This window comes from Hippocampus guttulatus, chromosome 3, assembly GCF_054856545.1.
Source record: "Hippocampus guttulatus isolate MCC_2025c chromosome 3, RoL_Hgut_1.0, whole genome shotgun sequence".
Classification (NCBI taxonomy): domain Eukaryota; kingdom Metazoa; phylum Chordata; class Actinopteri; order Syngnathiformes; family Syngnathidae; genus Hippocampus; species Hippocampus guttulatus.
Window position 1 is genome coordinate 14,876,161 of NC_141263.1, and position 18,016 is coordinate 14,894,176.

The 18,016-nt window shown below is 40.0% G+C and overlaps 1 protein-coding gene across 1 annotated transcript; it reads right to left on the reverse strand.

Moving 5' to 3' along the window:
* Positions 1 to 318: 318 nt before the first annotated feature.
* On the reverse strand, positions 319 to 14,659 carry aqp9b (aquaporin 9b). The gene is made up of 6 exons (XM_086106976.1): positions 14,466 to 14,659; positions 13,844 to 13,970; positions 9,573 to 9,710; positions 9,137 to 9,255; positions 8,270 to 8,487; positions 319 to 3,342 (listed from the first exon to the last, which is right to left on the reverse strand). The coding sequence occupies exons 1-6, from the start codon at positions 14,565 to 14,567 to the stop codon at positions 3,180 to 3,182; spliced, it is 867 nt and encodes a 288-aa protein (XP_085963102.1). The 5' UTR covers positions 14,568 to 14,659; the 3' UTR covers positions 319 to 3,179.
* Positions 14,660 to 18,016: the final 3,357 nt, after the last annotated feature.

Sequence of the window (18,016 nt, forward strand, 5' to 3'; positions counted from 1 at the left end):
TTGGCTGGCGGGTCAGGACATGAGGATCGAACAGGTTGCGAAATAGCCGAGGTACGAACGGTGGGGAGGCCGTCTGATGCAATGCAACATGACCCATGAGCCACCTAGCATACTGGGCCTGCAGTACTTAGCGCTCAATAAGAAATGAATAAAGATTTCAATGAATGTGGAAATGTCCTTTATTCAGATTGTTTAGCGCTGTGCATGGGCCTCAATTATAAAATGTCTTTCTGTATTTCGTGTGACTATTGTATCACGATGTGGAGAACTTTACTAGTTCTTTCTGTTAAAATCAAAAAAGAAAAGTCATACAGTATATACTGTAATGTCGTGTAGATTTATTCAACAAAGGACAATACTTTCGGAAGACACATTTCTACCAATTTTCCACTTTCCAACTTCTTAAGACTACAAATAAAATCACAAATTTGCTTTTTGTGTCATGCATATAAGTTGTATGTTTTCCACCATTTTTGAAATGCACCTGTTTATATAGGTCACCATAGCAAGTCGTTATCATTATTTGCTGTCCTTTTCGCAGCTATTTACTCTTCCAAGTCTTGCACGTCTGTTCAATCAAGTAAGCATAGATCCAAATATAAACAAAAAAAAAGGTCATTTGAATGTTGATGCTTAGGACAATGCGCTCATTTCAGTCTGGAGTTACGGTACATTTAGTTGAACATGTGACGTCACATCAACATAATTGTTCAAATAGAAACATTTGTGAGTACCACTATTGATTGGCTTACTTGAAATGATGTTCAGTAAATCAGTACAACAAATATCAAGAAAGAATCGTGAAGGTCAGCTCACGCATACTCTAATAGCTGTTATAGTGTCAGGTTGTTACTATTAGATGAGCTTTGGATGCACTCTTGGGACTACTTGGCTGTACTCTACATCCATTCCCTATGATCTTATTCAAGCTTGATATAATTGCAGTATATACAAATGAACTGTGCATCCGGATGCTTCTTAGCTCCCTTGTTAGTGTCATGGCGCCGAAGGCTGTCGAGGTATTTTTGCTTGACATATTTCAAAACATCTGTTAATGTCCTGAAATGGGCTCATTCGTACTACCTAGTTTGTGGTTTTTCCCTAAGGGAGTTCCTCAAGGTTACGTTTTAGGACCATTGCTGTTAATGCACTCATCAAGATATCGGTGTTACAGTGTGGAAACCCTTTTTCACATGGTACAAAGATCTTTATCGCATGTTAAATTTTCACGCTCCATGTTATATCCATAATCAAAATAATGTGATAAGAATAAAGTTGTGAGTGAGTCACACTGAGCCGTGAACGTTTTTGGTGTGCCTAAGGCAAAGGGAGGAGGGTTCAAAGCTATTATAAGAAGCTTTCCAGACAAGCTTTTACCCTCCCGCGTTGGAAGTAACTACAACACCATTACTGTATGATATTCATTAAATATGAACTTTAAAATTTGATTCTTTATTTAAATGTCCATTAAGGGCATATGTTTATAAATAATGCTGCTCTTCCTTCCACACACACACATACACACTGTACACAGGAAATAACTATATGTACGCGTCAACTCTCCTCAGCAAACAGAACACACATTCATGTGGGAATTCTTATCCATATACCGTCAATACATATACAGTACGTATGTTGAATATTTCTTCGTCACACTTCAGTTCTATTTTTTTACAGGTAAACAACTAAAATGGTACAGGCTCATTAATGACACGGTAACAATATATCACCGAACATTTTGGTGTCACTTTGACTTTACAACTCTAGGGCCCAGGTGGCAAACTGCGGTCCTCAAGGGCCACGATGAGGCATGTCTTAGATGTTTCCCTCCGCCAATACGCCCAATTTAAATGATAAGGATCATTATCGGGCTCCAGCAGAGATTGCTCATGAGTTCATCATCTGAATCAGGTGTTTTGGAGAAGGGAAATATCTAAAACATGCAGGACAGCAGCCTTCGAGGACCAGATATTTGACACCTGTGCTCTTGGGTGCTTGTATATACAAAAGAAGGGATGTGCGTAGAATCATTTAAGGCGGGAGTTTCTAAAAATATATATATGTAATAATAATAATAAAATAAAATAATTAAAAACAACTCCAACTACTTGCAGAGCTTTGAACACATGCAGAAAATAAAGTGAATACTACTAAACACATGTTACTGTAATGCATTCATATACAGCGGAACCTCCATAACGGACACAGGAACATTCTCTGGTTGCTAACTACAACATCATCGATACATTTGATAGAATTAAATATGGCAAGGCTTAATCAATACCAGCATTCCCTATAAAATGCCACACAAGGTTGGTACTTGTGATTAGCTTCCCTGTATACTTGTAGGTAGTTGTGAGGTTGCACAGGCCAGAATTGTTATCCTAAGCCAGTGGTTCATAACTTGAGTTCGATCGGAAAGGGTCAAAGAAAATATGGAGGTCACGCCAATGTGTTTTCCATACATGTGTGCTGCTTGTATGACACGTCGGATCCATGTACTTAAAACCTTGCCTGTACACTTTTTATGATCGAACGAAGTGGCATTAAAATTCGCACCACTTGGAAGCCAACATGAGAAGGTACTGTGTGGAAGTTCCACCATACTTTACATGATCAAATATAAATATTTAGGTGCTAAGATATGTAATAGCTACAGTACGTACAGTATTATTTAATGGTCTTGCTATTTAAAAGAATATGGATCTATCTCATTGTGTCCAAACAATACAGAGATAAAATGTACCCTTTTTAGATGAAAATATGAAACACTTGCAAGTTCAATGTTCCCAACTCAATTGTGGTTAGAATAATACCTGACAGGTTTGCAAAAATAGATGAGTGTAGCTTACTTCGTTTTACTGATAACATCAAAGATTGAAAACAAAAAATGCCTGAAATGAACAATTACCATTGTAGTAAACGCCTTGAAATACTGTACTTGATATAAAATGATTCAACCACAACATAGTAGTTGAAATGAAACTTTTTAGCTTAGAAGCTAAATAAGAAATAAATAATAACATTATAACACTAGTAACACAGTATGGTAAATTATTTTTGAAAATAATACTGTTTTCTTGATTATCATTGCCTTTCTTCATTGATTGTCTGGGAGAAATCCTACATTTCTTCAACTGCTTTCTGAGGAAACATTTATTTCATGAGCATATTTGCTTCTAAGACAAAGTTATGATTTCATACTTTTGTTGGCCGTTGTTTTCTTCCTGCTGTTTGGGCTCGGCGTGGTGCAGCTCAATGAAAAGGAAGTAAATAGCTGCTCCCACTGCGCCGCCAACCATGGGTCCGAAAACGGGGATCCACCACCAGCACCCTCCAGCCCTACGAGAAAAAACGCGTACACACACAAAAGTCGTTTATTGGAGCCTAACAGAACTTAGGAAAATATGTGCTCAAAGTGAATTTACAGAAGAAAGTGAGCCTACTCTTCTAAAATATCGATTCATTTATTTATGATTTTCCGCTTGCAAATTGATCTATTAATGGATATTTACATTTTTTTAAAGCTATCCACTCTTATTCGGTGTTTTTGTGCTCAGGCCAGAGCCATGTCCAATATAAAAGTAATGCTCTGGCACCATCTTGTGGCGTCTTACTGCCAAGGAAGGACAGTATGTAAGGACAGAATAACAAAAAGCCAGGAGTACCGGTAATTGATTGCACCTCAGAAGATTAATACTTGCCTACAGATGCAACAAGATGGCGGCAAAGACAAATAACTCCCACATATTTTTACGTTGAATTCTATTTCTAATAAATGTGCTCAACTGTAATGCGACTTCATGAACACCAAGCGTGAAATGGCGCAGGTAAGCGGCCCGCCCTGATCCCTGATTAGTCGGGTCTTCTAAATAAGCAGCTCAGTGTCTGCTGCATGTGTCCTCATTGTCACTTTGGCAGACTCTTTAAGTGAGTGATTAGCGTCCAGCATTATAGCACAGTAGGTGAAGCAGAAGCAGGTTTATTTAAAAAAAGAAAAAAAAGTCAACAAGTTATGGGGAAAGGGTTTGGGGGGCTCTCTTGTCACTCTTGGGGGCTCCCAGGAAGTCCAATGCTGTCGGCAGGCGGCATGCCACTGGATTATCCACTTATGTGGCGCCTCATTGAGGGTGATCTGTCCAGGACACCATTCCATGAATATGGAATGAAGAAATCCTCTGCCCTGATTGAACATTTTTCACAATTAAAATATTTTGGCCGTCCACAAATTTTAAAAAATATATTTCAAAAATAGAAGTGAGCAGAGAGGCCAGAAACTTTACTCGAGGAGGAGTAGCATTAGTTTAGATTAACATGATTCAAGTAAATGTTTTTTTTTTAATGTGCTACAAATAATTACTTACATAAGAGGAAGTACATACAGTAATTAGTGAAAAAAAAACAAGTACTTTGTAACTGGTGAGTAATGTCTGATCTATCTTTTTTAAATCAGAGCAGGAATGCCAAATGAAATAAAATAAAATAAAATAAAATGTGAATGTTCAGATATTGCATATCAATATGAGGTTAGCTGCTTTTGCTGACATATTTTTTTCACAAATCCATACCGGTGGTCAAGCCCCATATGGGGCTGTTATTTTTGCTCTCTGATGATGCAATATCAAGGGCTCATCAAACAGTTTTTGTGTTTTTTTTTTTTGGTTTCCATAAAAGTGATTTTGGACTGGTTTTGGAGATGTAGGAAGATGATCTCCATAAAATCTGGTGGTATGGCAAAAAATCTGGAAATATGCAGAATTTAAATCCATGATACAGTGAGCCCACAAAAAATGATAAGGCGAGGGATGACTGCATACTCAGAGTTTATCATTGTGTTTCAATCAGGTCCTCAGATGATGAAATGCTTTTTGAAATAATCCTCAACAAAATGTCTACTCCTCAAGAAAAGGCACAATTTGTATTTCGGTTTAGCTACTAACTCGTGAATGAAATTCATTGACAAAACGAAGGACATTTTCACTGAAACATAAAATGCACTTTCTGTTAGTTATCATATTTTTAAAGGCACAAGATTGAAAAACGTCAATATCTACACCTCATTTTTTTTTTTTTAATTGTTCGAAAAAAGTAATTTTTTTCCACAATGTGTCCGGACTTTCTCTCAGAAATACAGTAAAAAGCTGCGTCTTAAAGGCTCAAAGTACAACCAGTGCTCCTCTGCATGGCGAATGCCAAATGAGATGGGTTGGACGTCAGGGATCCAAGCTCTGACCTTTCTTGCATAAGCTGCTGCCCCCATGGCCTGACCCCAGATAAATGGAAGAAAATTGTTGGATGAAATGGATATAGGATTAAATGCGCAGATGTTCGACAGGAAGTAGAAGCGAAAGCTTACATGAGCACGCATCAAGATGAGCATATTTTTCAAGTGCTTAAGCCATATGGTGAACAACATGGAAACACACCCTGCATCATGGCCTTTCCACTGTCCTTCCATCCGTTCATTGTCTTTGGTGCTTTTCCTCATTAGGGTTGGGGGTGATTTAGAATCTGGGCCTGAGAAGCAACGTACACCCGAGACTGGTCGCCAGCCAATCACAGGTCACATAATCAGAAGAACACTCGAATTTGCCTCATTGTCCTGAATGAGGATGGATGTATATGTACGTTCTTGTCGTTTTGATCCTTTTAATACATTGACAAAAAAAAAACAAAAAAAAAAACATGATTTTCACATGGGGGAATAGGGCGTTGTGTGTAAAATTGTGAGATAAAATAAATAAATAAATAAATAAGTCCATAACATGAAATGTCTGAAAAATAAGGCATTGTGAATATTTTCCCGGACGTACCATATTTTTTGGTGTCATTACTCTAATTTGTCGCATCAAAACAAAGCCAACTTCAATTGGATGAAGGCGCATGACCCAGAGAGTGTTTACGCTACGTTATTACTTCAAAGCGCCTCTGTGGAAAGTGGCCAACAGGGTTTAAGAAGGTCTGGTGCGACTGAGTCACTGACACACCAACATGTCGTCCATTAAATGGGTCCGGATGAATGCAGTCCAACTTTCCAGGGACGTTGTCTGAGCGGGATTTCAAGCTTAACTGTGTGGCCCAGGAGACTTTTCTATCTGATCAATGTAATCAGCTCACTTGAGAGAGAGAGAAAACATTTTCGGAGTCACAAGAAAAGTTGGATTTTAGCATGAGTTGCTTTGAACTTGCCCTTTAAAGACATAAATACATGCATACAAAAATAACATCTTGTAGTATCTCCTGTAAAAACAGGTGGAGAGAACCAAATAAAGAAGGAAACTTGAGTTTCATAGCTTCATGGGCTTGACTCATAAAGATTTTTCAAGGAACCAAGAAATATGCTTGTTTTCTACTCCTGTAAAATGCTGTGAATAACAATCACCAGTGTAAAATATGCCCGTTCAAATTTTTCCTTGGTACTTGTGTATAATACTAAGCATGTAACGATATCCTAATGTCACAATACGATATTTCACGATATTGTTGGGAAGGTGGAGATATTAAAAAAAAGCTCGCAATAACAAAAAAAAAAAGAACTCCTATTTGAAAAAAGATGCACAGTATTGTGTTTTTATATACTGTATGACAGTAGTGATAAAGAAATAGGATCGGCCAATCATTTTATTGTCAATTACTCTTGGCTCAACGGCGCAAAATATCATGATCTACATAGTTCACAATGTTGTATTTGGCTGATAACACAAATAACACAGAATATTGAGGCCTTTACTTGCTAATGCACACACACATCGTGAATCGAGTCAATTTGTGGAGGAACTCAAACGTTTTAGGTCCCCTTCATCTGACAATTCTTGTGGGTCTTCAACGTACTGTAGGTGACCAAAACATGCCTAATTCAAATTAAACTGCACTAATAAACTAACCAGCAGAGGGTACTGGAACTGCACAAATGGAAAATAACTCAGCCTTTTCAACAGATGTGGTGCATTAAAAATTGACACGACGACAACGATATTGTGGCAGTTTTAATAACATTACATCGCCGTATAATACAACCCCCCTGATTTGGTTGGTAACCTTTATTATCGGAGTGAATAATATGCATGATTATTAAGCCCACCGTATAAAACCTCCTTTGGGATTTTTTTTTTTTTAATGGGTGTTATTCGCGTGACTTTTACAGTCGTTAAAGCTCATTATGTATTATTATATGAAATCCTACTAAATTCCCATTTGAACCGGGGACAATTTTGTGAAAATAAACGTGTACTGCGTACTGGATCAAGTGACGTCAAAGTAGGTGCAGTAGTTTGAAGTCAGATCTAACTGCCGGGTCAAGACACTTGGGCATCACTATAATCATTGAATATTTCATATCACCGACAGGCTTATGTTCCCTGTTCTCCTGAATGCCACAGTAAGGTTTCAAAATGCACAAAATACATGAGTGCTCTTTGAAATATTAATAACAAAGAGATTCTGAAAGGAAAAGCTTGTGGCTGTGAATTCTACTCCTCACATTGGGAATGTGCAATAATGCATTGAGGGAGTGTCAGCTAGTAGTGAGTCAGGGACACAAGGCTGCACTGAACACGTGCTAATAGCTTCAGCTTTTTATGCTCCAAATTTCAAATTCAAAATAAAATATTCTCTTTTATTTTATGGGATCCATGAGTGCGGTCAAAAACTTTTGTTTGTGGTTGAAATAAAGTAATCAACCAATAAAATGTGACATGGCTAGTTGTAGCGGTTCACATAGCCCCAGGAATTAGAATATCTAGAATAGACAATGCAAGGAAGAGCAAAAATCCCTTCAGTAGGGCTGCAGCAATTGAATATTTCACAAAGTGATTTTTCTACTCATTAAAAATTGGACTTTGGTTGATTAAAAAATGATATATGCATGTGACATGCAGCTATTGTTGCCTACTTGGTGTCGCCGTCCTCACGTTGCACACTCTTATATCTGTGTCTTTAAGTGTGCAAGATAGGGCGGGCTCGGTGAGTGATGTGGGAGTCAGCATATGAGAGTGTAGACTTAGCTGTTATTGCATTAGCTCAGGTTAGCGTCTAGCTAACTGTGAGCTACTTAAAAGCCTGGGTAGTAGCTTATTTACATGTGAGTTGCTGATGTTTTTTTGTTTTTTTTAACTGTTGTTCAACAGTGATTGAAAGTGGACCCGCGTCTCTGTCAATCCTTGACTACAGGTAGCGGAAAATTGAAAAATACGTTAAAGTCTTGGTCACAGAAGTAATTAAACTCATAAGTCAAGGTATCAGTGTACTATATCTTCTCGGCTGCACTTACCTGAAGACATTCCATCCCCATCCTGCCATTGCGGTGAAGAGTCGCGGGCTGAAGTCTCGTGCAGGGTTGATGGGATAGCCGCAGTTCAAGCCCATGGAGACGGCGATGGCCAGGATGATCAGGCCGATGCACAGAGGCTCCATGCCTTTGGGCGCGCCGATGTTCCTCGAGTCCGTTATGGCCAGGATGCACAGGATCAACGCAGCACTTCCTGCCACCTGACAAAACACACAGGCGGTCAGTCCGTCATAAAACCAAATCACAACTATCTAAAACAAGATGCCGTTTTTAAAATGTGATCATCTGTGCCCTATGTTGTTTGGTTTAAGCTTATTACATGGCTTCCATTTTACCCTGCTTTATGGCTTCACGAGGCAGTCATAAACTAGATAAACATATGGGTGTTTACGTGCAAATCAGAAAACCAAATGACAAATTACACAATGAAAAATCTTCCTGTATGGTCTTTAACGTTGCAACCCACATATACTGTACATATCCAGCACACGTGACATCTATTTTCAGCGTTGTGCGGAATTGTTCACTCATCGGCAAACAAGTCACATCAAAGTTAACATTTATGCCCACGGGTGCACGGTAGGTATGCTCTCAAGCATCTCTGCATGCTCCAGTAGGTTCTACATACAGTACAGTCAGTGTTGTGTAACATTGTTTGCACTCATCATCATCAATAATTCCATATGGAAACCAAGAGCACTCAGAGACTATAAGCGAAAATTTTGTCGAAGCTTGCAAAAATACAGGTGTACACAACACAAATCACTTTGGCACAGTTACAAAATTATATCAATATATGATAATAATAACGAAAAACAAAAACTGGACATGGCATGATTTAGTTATTACCTGGTCAAAGAATCCATTGAGGGTGGAGAGATGCTTTGCGGGATAAGATGCAAATATGCCAGCTGTGGCGTTCTCTCCAGTAACGATAAATTCCCCGCTGCTATATTCCATTAAAGCATCTATGAGAATAACACATGCAGTAAAAGAGCTAGTTGAAACAGTAAAATGCAAATTGAGGGAATCACTCAAAGGAAATGGAACATCCTCTAACGTCTAAAAAATAATTTCAGAAAGATAGCAATAGCCTAACAGTACAATTAGCCATAATATATATATATATATATATATATATATATATATATATATATAGGCACACATATATGTCTATATATGTGTAGGCATATATATATATATGCCTATAGTTGCATGTGTGCCTGAAGTGTGCCTAGACTTGTTGCACTGTACTTTAGGTGGGTGAGAAGACATTTTTACTCACCATAATTCAAAAAATAGACGCAGCAGGCCCCAGCAAAGGCCCCCAAAAACTGTGCGGCCACATACACGGGAAACTTCTTCCAGGAAATCTTGCCCAGCATCACCATAGCCAGGGTGACTGCAGGGTTCACGTGGGCTCCTGGAGCAACACAACCCAAAAGCACACAATCATTGCTATGACTAAAAAGGGCGTGCTCAAGTTCAAAAACTAGTTGAATTCCTCTAGTTTATATGTGTATATATATATATATATACTGTATATACTGTATATATATACTGTATATATATATATATATATATATATATATATATATATATTTCTTCTTAATACTATTCTTGTTTGAAATTTTGTTCTGTATGCTTGTTTTATTTGACCTGACTCCAGCGTCCACTACAGTGGACCACAATATTGTGGTAGCACTCTAGACTAGTTTAGATTCTATTTGGCAGGCAGGTTTTTTTTTTGTGTTAGCCTTGCTGCTCTGACTCCCACACTACCATATGGCGTTCCACAGGGTTCCATTTTGGGGCCCCTGCTGTTTTCATTGTATTTCCTTTCACTGCGGTGCGTGACAGTCAGATCTACAGTATGTCCCACTGGCCAAAAGAGGTTTTTTTTCTCTCAGGAAGTGTTGTCTGGAGGAAGTCATGGCTTGGATGGCACTAAACGTCTTGAATTTCAATGTAAAGTTCTCGTGTTTGGTCCCAGTGGCTGTTCAACATCTTCGTCCTGAATCTCGAGACAAACTCCATCACAGACCAAAGCTAGAGAAATAAGAAACACAACAGGAGTCTTGAATCTTCGATGAACTCCCTTGGCAAACAGAACGAGGTACGTTAAATATTTTTCTTATTTTATTAGAAGATAGTAGGATGCTTCACTGTATTTCTGCTGCATTCCTGATCAATAAACTCATGTTGCCTTCATTTGTACTTCGTTTTCAAGGCACCCATCTGAACACGTCTCGCCTGTTGTTTGAGCTGGGCATAACTACACCCTTCATGATCCCACCCTAAAAGAGCAGGGTGAAGAACATTCCATCCCAAATTTGTGGTCCTGCGCTGACAGTGTGGGCTCATTTATTTAACACTCTGGGATCTCCGTTTTGACCTTTCCGTGGCGACACCGCTGGGGGGTATCAACCATGCGGCCATTGTTCGTCTCCCCATCCTGTTCATAAACACCAGGCGCAACAACGGAGCCAGAAGCGGCGCGCCCAATTGCATGTGACATAATCTGTCTGAAGCGGCTTAAGGCACACGTAGAGCGCGGGTCATTAGAGTGACCAGGATGTGTCACACTTGCGCTCCGCCGTCATCCAAAATGGGGGACTACAAAGAGGAGACAATTGTGTTTTCTTCAGTGACGGGGGCCTCCCCGCCTGGGAAGCCTTGAAAGGCAGGCTCGTCACACCTGACCCCCCACCCCCCTGCCTTCCTCTCTGGAGACCCATGCCCCAGTAAAGCTCATTAGTCCAATACCTATGATCATCTTCAGACATGTCGTCCCACAGTAGCTTCCCACTGTGCTGTGGACCCCGGGGCCCAATGGCCCAGTCATGCAGCAGAATCTCTCCATATATTAACCTCCTTGTCCTCTCAAGCCTCACCACTACGACTCTCATTAACCACGGAGAGAGCAACTAGACAGCGCAAGCATCGTCCAGTCAAACCCGACCACATGTGTTCTCGGTTAGGGACCTCTTACACGACATCGGGTACATCAGAATCCACATGACAATCTCTAATGGCAAACATGAGGAATGTGTCTCCCTCAGTTGCAGTCACTCTTCTAGAATTACAAAAATAAGACACTATACATTTTGGACAAAAAGACAAATGTGCAAAGTTTAAGGAGTCATTAGCAATAGATGTATTGGATGAATTGACCAATCGTGAGATAATGACTATCAACAACAAATGTTTAAATGATGCACAGCTATAAAAATGAAGATTGCAATAACAGCAGGAGAGTGGTGTGCAAAATGGCATAATGAAGTTATGAAAATATAGGAAGAAGGTACCTCCGATACTGTATGATAAACTGAAAACTGGGTGGATATCCAGCTCACCCGAAAACTTGGTGAAGATAAGTGGTTGGCCCGTAGAAAACAGGTGGCTCTTGCACACTAGACTGGATCCTATTCATTGCTTTTATTGGGGGGGGGGGGGGGGTTCCATTTTATTTTACTTTTACTTGCCACAGACTAACGGCAATGCCTGAAACCCCTGTCACCTTTTGTTCCGATTAAAATGAGATTTAAATTTTCCTTGATTCTTGTCAAATGCTGCGCTTATCTTTTTTTTCTTTCAACTTTGTGCACTGCTCCGACTTTGGGGTAATTGTGAATGTTGCTGCTGAGATTGACAGGCGACTAGCCCAAAGTGTATCCTGCTTTTCACGCAAATTAGGCTGTATCGGTTGTGGTTCACCTGCAACCTGAATGAGGCAAACGTGAATTGTTATTCTGTTATCATTATACTTTGCCTACACCTTCTACCTATCAATAGTCAGGATGACATTCATTATTGATTTCAATATTTCATTTGGCGTTATTATCAATGTAGAGGGATGATTAAACAGACCTACAGTAATTGTATTTTTGATGTTTGCCTTTCTTCCCCACTGATTTCTTAAAGTTGCAATCCAAACATGTAGTGCAAGTTGTAAAAATGTCTTCTTCAATTTAAGTTTTACTGCCTCTGAGTGATGGAAACGATCGGTGATCAAGGCAGCACAAGAAACTCATTCACATTAACTCTAATTGCAGTTTCAAATTTAATGATGTTCTGCAAGCGCACAAGGAGCCGTAAGAGATAACATGTCATGACATTTTGACATCGCCGTGTAAGAGGGATGCTTTGTTTTTTTCACATTTTGGTATCAGACTAAGATATCTGTGATCGTACAGTCTGATATCATCCAATTGTGGAACGGCTAATACTTTTTTTTAAATCTTAATTTAATTGCACAACAATAATCACCAGAGAACTACATTAGCGGGTGTTTGCATAATTTCATAATCTGAAAATAAAGTCGAGTTTAAAGGAGACATGGTATGCCATTTCTCCACAATTTCAAACATTTTTCTGGGCATTTCAATAAACATTTCTTTAACATGCTTTCGTCCAAATACCACGATTAAGGATCCAAATCCACTTTACACACAACATTGCTTGTCTTGTGGAAATTAGTCTCGTTTAAGGAGGCAGCCTTATGTCATACAAGTGTGTGACTTTAGCCAGGAAATAATTGAGCCATGGGAAAATGTTAGGCAAAATGTACTAAAACGCATGAAGGCAAAAGAAGTTGGAGTACCAAAGTCGTGTCACAGGCAATGCCCATTTTGAACATTTGTGAAATTGGTTAAAAAATTGATACCCGTTTGAAAATTTGGGGGGAATTTGGATGAGTAATATATTATTTTACACCACAAAAACTATTTTGTTTCATTTGCCGAGGACAGTTTCCCACAGCACATATTTTAATCTCACTGCAGGCAACCGAAGAAACATGTCAGCGTGTCCCAAAGTCAGCATACACTTCCTTTTTTTCTGTTTTATTTCTGGTATCCTTTGGACAAATGTGAGACCATCAGCATTGGACAATTTCGGCTTTACGGTTTTTACAAGCATCCCTTGCCCGTGGTTCGCAAGTTGACATCGAAGCAGCATTGCAAAATTTCACGCTTGGCAAGACGTTTGTCAGTATCGGACCCCGCCAATTTGAGAAGCTTCATGGCCGCCACACTGCGCCACACTGCTGCAAGTTTTTCAATACAGAGACTGCTCCAACCACCACTAATGTGAACACCCGAACCCTAGAACGGGCATTTTAGAAATTTTATTCGTAGGGTTGCACTGAAATGAACTGCAGTCAGGAAGAGTAAAACATCTTGCCGGGTGGCAATTTTGCAATGTTGCTCAATGGTCACTTTGTAAGTCAAGCAAGCTTACTAAACTGCAAAGCCAAAGTTGTCAAATGCTGATGTGTTATGTCTGTCCGAATTATACCTGAAACAGAATAGAAAAGTGACTTCGGGACACCGTGATATAAAAATAAAAAATAAAAAATAGGAATAATATTAAACAACACTGGACAACAGGACATGTAATTCACGTCACTTCTTGGGGAGGGGACACCCTTTTAAATCCTCCTCGTATCACATTTACATTTTTAAAGTAGGTTTTCAGTGGCGTTGATCGCAGCCATATGATTGCCTCCACCACCTATTTAGGACGTGTATACAAACTGTGTCCAGGTGCTTTTACCTGAAACCCCTCCTGCAATGTAGGCGGCCATCATAAGTCCCAGAGTGAAGCCAAGGTGGATGGACAGGGGCTCCCCTAGAGCCCCCTTGCTCAGGACAGCCTGGGCCACAGAACCACATCCAAAGAGCTGCGAGACACACAGAGACGAGAAACCGCTCATTGTTTTTTTTTCCCTCCACCATTCCAATTATAGGCACCCTCAACACTAGCCCCTTGTCTAACAACAGCCTCCAACTGCCAGCCACAATTTGTCCGAGCAAAATAAAGAATCCCCCCACTTAGTTAGGACAAAACAAATGAGAGCAGTCATCCACACATAAAAAGGCTGCACTAATGGGTCACAGTCATTGAACTTAGGTGGTGACAGGTGGAGGTGAAAAGAAGTGGGGGGGAGGGGGGGGAGCTCACAAATATATTAAATGTAAGAACATTTGAAACAGGCCAGCACAGCGATGCTGAAGCTCTTGATCCACATCAAAGTGCGCTGTGTGTCTTAATCGAGACATGTATGTGACAGACAGCAGAGTCTCAGGAGAGATAGAGAGGCACCTAATTAGCAGCCTTAAAGCGGCGGTTTAAGCTGAATGACAGGTGCACGCAGGCAGACGGGACAGCTACTCACTATCAGGACAAATATCCCCAGAAACTCCGCCAGGAACTCCTTCAAGATGTCTCGCCTCAGGGCAAATCTCGCCTTCCACTTCCTTCGGCACTCACTCTCCATTTCCCCACGTCCCGTTGTGTGCTCCTTCCACACAATAAACACATAACGAGAAGGAGAGGCGAGAAGCGACGATGCTCACTGGAGGTTGCCGCCTCCCACTCCATGACTGAGCCGTGGCGGGATGCAGCACCCTTTGCCACCACTAGTGGGGCCACTTTTGACACCAAGTACCCCCCCACCCCCCCAAAAAAAAACTTAGCTCTCCAAATATCACACTCAGAACGGTAGCTTAAGTGGGCATCAAAAACGAGACACTTTCTTCTTTTTTTTTACCTCTAAAACATATATTTCATACTATTGTAAGCCAATGTAACTTCATGCCTACTTTGAACATCAACACTAGGCTTAAATATGGGAATAAAAAAATACAATAAATAATGTTAATTAAAAGAATTGCACATAAAAGTTGGGTACTAATTGCACCCCAATACATTTTTACAAACAAAAATTTAATGCAAATATGTTTGTGCTAATAGTTAAATATGAACTGGAGTCAGGCAGTGATTCCCTCACATACCACGAATGAAATCCAGTGATGTCCACCGCTCACATCCGCAGAGTGCCAAATCTGTCTGCCTTCGGCTCGATCAAATATATCAAAAATATCAATTACTTGATGCAAAATAAACCTCTTTTAGCCACTATCAAATGTAGCCTACTTTTTGTAGCCACATTTGCAGATGCGCTGGGGGGTGAGGCAGAAATATCAAGTGAGGCAGAACTCATCTATTAAAATTCACTAAATGAGTCAATGGCGACGCAAGTCCATGTGCCGGCCCGCCCAGACAGGCGCAACATGGCACCAAACGTGGTGGACAAGACTTCCGCTGGCGTGAAAATGAAGTTACACTTGTTCTTATACCAATTGCATGGGCGCCAGTCTACTTAAATAGGGCCCTTCATGTTCTGCTGTCGAATCTGTGACTTTGAGGGTGTATGGCTTTAAACGGTGGGTCCTGCTGTGGTGAGTGAAACGCGTGTCAGGAAATGATGAGGATAGATGGAAAATGGATGGAAAGGAATGCATAATTTCCAGGTATTTGTATTTTGTTATGCTATTCTTTGCTCTGTGTATGAGGAGATTTTCAATGCATCTATTATGACAACAAATCTCCACAATTTCTTGATGTATTATTTAATGTTATGATATATATAGAACATTTATAATATATTTTTATGATATACATTTGGAGAATTGTTTTTACTCCGTTTTGACGTATTATGCAAACATTATGCTAGTGATGATGTCTCCTCGGTAATCCATGGAGGGGTTATAAAAAAAAAAAATTAAAAAAAAGGAGAAGTGTGCTTTCCTCGTCGGGGGCCGCGTCCATCCAACAGAGGGAGCTCCATGAATACGTTTAACAGAGCCGGCAGAATTTTGTCACCCCCGTCAAACCGCCGCTCAGGCGACAGGCTCGAGGATGTGTTTGCAATGCATTCGTCATTGTCACTGAGTCCATACGTGCTCTTCTTTGAAGTTGCGCGCGCGCAGCCCCCCTCGCCCACACACACACACACACACACGCACACACACACACACACTCGTACACGCACTCACTCACGCGCTCCCTCGCACTCTTGCTTGGTATGAAGAAAACGAAACGATGTCTGATGCGCTGATGGACAACAAGCGTCCTTTGGGACATTTCATCTTCATCATCATTATCATCGTCATTCTCTTTCTCAGACGTTGATTTTATGGAGGTTTACATGACTTCGTTCAAAGCGCATATGCGTCTTCTCTCAGTGACACACTGAGCTGGGTAGTAGGGGTGTTAGTACAGTAGTAGAATCAGTGATAGTAACAGTAGCTGTGGAGGCAGAAATGTCAGTATTAGTGTCAAGTGTAGTAAAATGACTACTACTTACTGGTTGAAGTTGTGCTATTATTATCAGTAGTAGTGGTAATAGTGAAAGAAAAGGTACAAGTGGGATGAAGTATCCGTGGTAGTAGATATAGTAGTTACTGCTACACTGAAAAAAATAAGACCACAGCTACTTAAAAATGTAACTGGATCCAGAGGAGTTTATTTCGTGCAATCACTTGATGTAATAAAATTGAATATATTCAGCATTTCCCCCCCCCCCAGTGGAGTATTAGTGGTGGTGTTGGTGCTGGTAGTGGTACTACTAGAAGTATTACTAAAGTTAATAGTAGTAGTAGTAGGATTAGGAGGAGGAGGAGTAATACAATTAACAGTGGTGGTAGAAATATCAGGGATACCGTAGTATAAAAAAATAACGCTAGTAGTCCTCGAAATAATAGTGTCAGTAATAGTACAAGTAGGAGTAGTGGTGGGCGCATCACTGCCTCTCGTAGTTGTGGTGGTAGTAGTACCAAAAGTAGTCGTACAAGTTATACCCACTAATGTAACTAATTAGTATAAGTAGTAGTTGTAGGAATAATGGGATAGTAGAGGAATAGTAGAGGTATTATCAGTAATAGTACTAGTACTAGCAGCAGTGGTGGTGGAGGTTTCAAGTGTTGTGTGTATCAGTAGTAGTGGTGGTGATGATGATATGATAGTGCTAAAAGTGGTGTCAGTAGTAGTAGTAGTCAAGGTCGTAGTAATATGAGTAAAAGTACCAGTACTACTTGTAGTGGGACTGGTAATAGAAGGGGCAGTAGTAGTAGTAGTAGTAATTCTACCACTGCTACAACTAGTTAGTAGTAGTAGTAGTAGTAGTAGTAGTAGTATTAGTAGTAGTAGTGGTGGTAAATGGAGTAGTGGTGGGAAATACTGTAGTGGAAGTATCAATAATCGTAGTAGCACTGGTAGTAGTGATGGTGTTACTGTCAGTGGTAAAATGAGTAATAGTCGATGTGATGATGATAGTAGTCATAGAAGTAGTCCTGCCATTACAACAGTTACTTATTAGTGGTAGCATCAGTCATATTAGCAAAAGTGGTTGTAGAGGTATCAGTTTAATACTGTTTCAGTATTAACTCATTCAGTACCAGCCAATCTAGACCAAGTCTGAAAAGACGTTTAAAAACGTCTTTGGGAGTGAATGAGTTAATAGCAGTAATAGTGGTATCCGTTTTCGTACAAGTACCTAAGGTGATAGACGAATCTGTGGTAGTGGAATTAATAGTAGTTGTCATGGTAGTGTTAAATGTAGGAATAGTTCTGCCACTACTATAACTTAGTAGCAGGAGTAGTAAACTTAGTATTGGTAATGGTAGTAGTAGAAGTACTATGAGCAGTAATAGTAGTTGTATCAGTAGTAGAAAATGTTTCAGTGGTGGTAGAGGAATCAGTCGTAGGATAATTACCAGGACTGGTAGGTAGTAGTAATAGCAAACTAAGTAGTATCAGGAAAACTACAACTCAAGGCTGTGGTTGTACTGCAAATGGGATTATCACTAAAAATAGAAGTGCTCGTTGTACCAGTATCAGGAATAATTCGTAGCGTGCTACATTTAGTCCGTCAGTCACATTTAC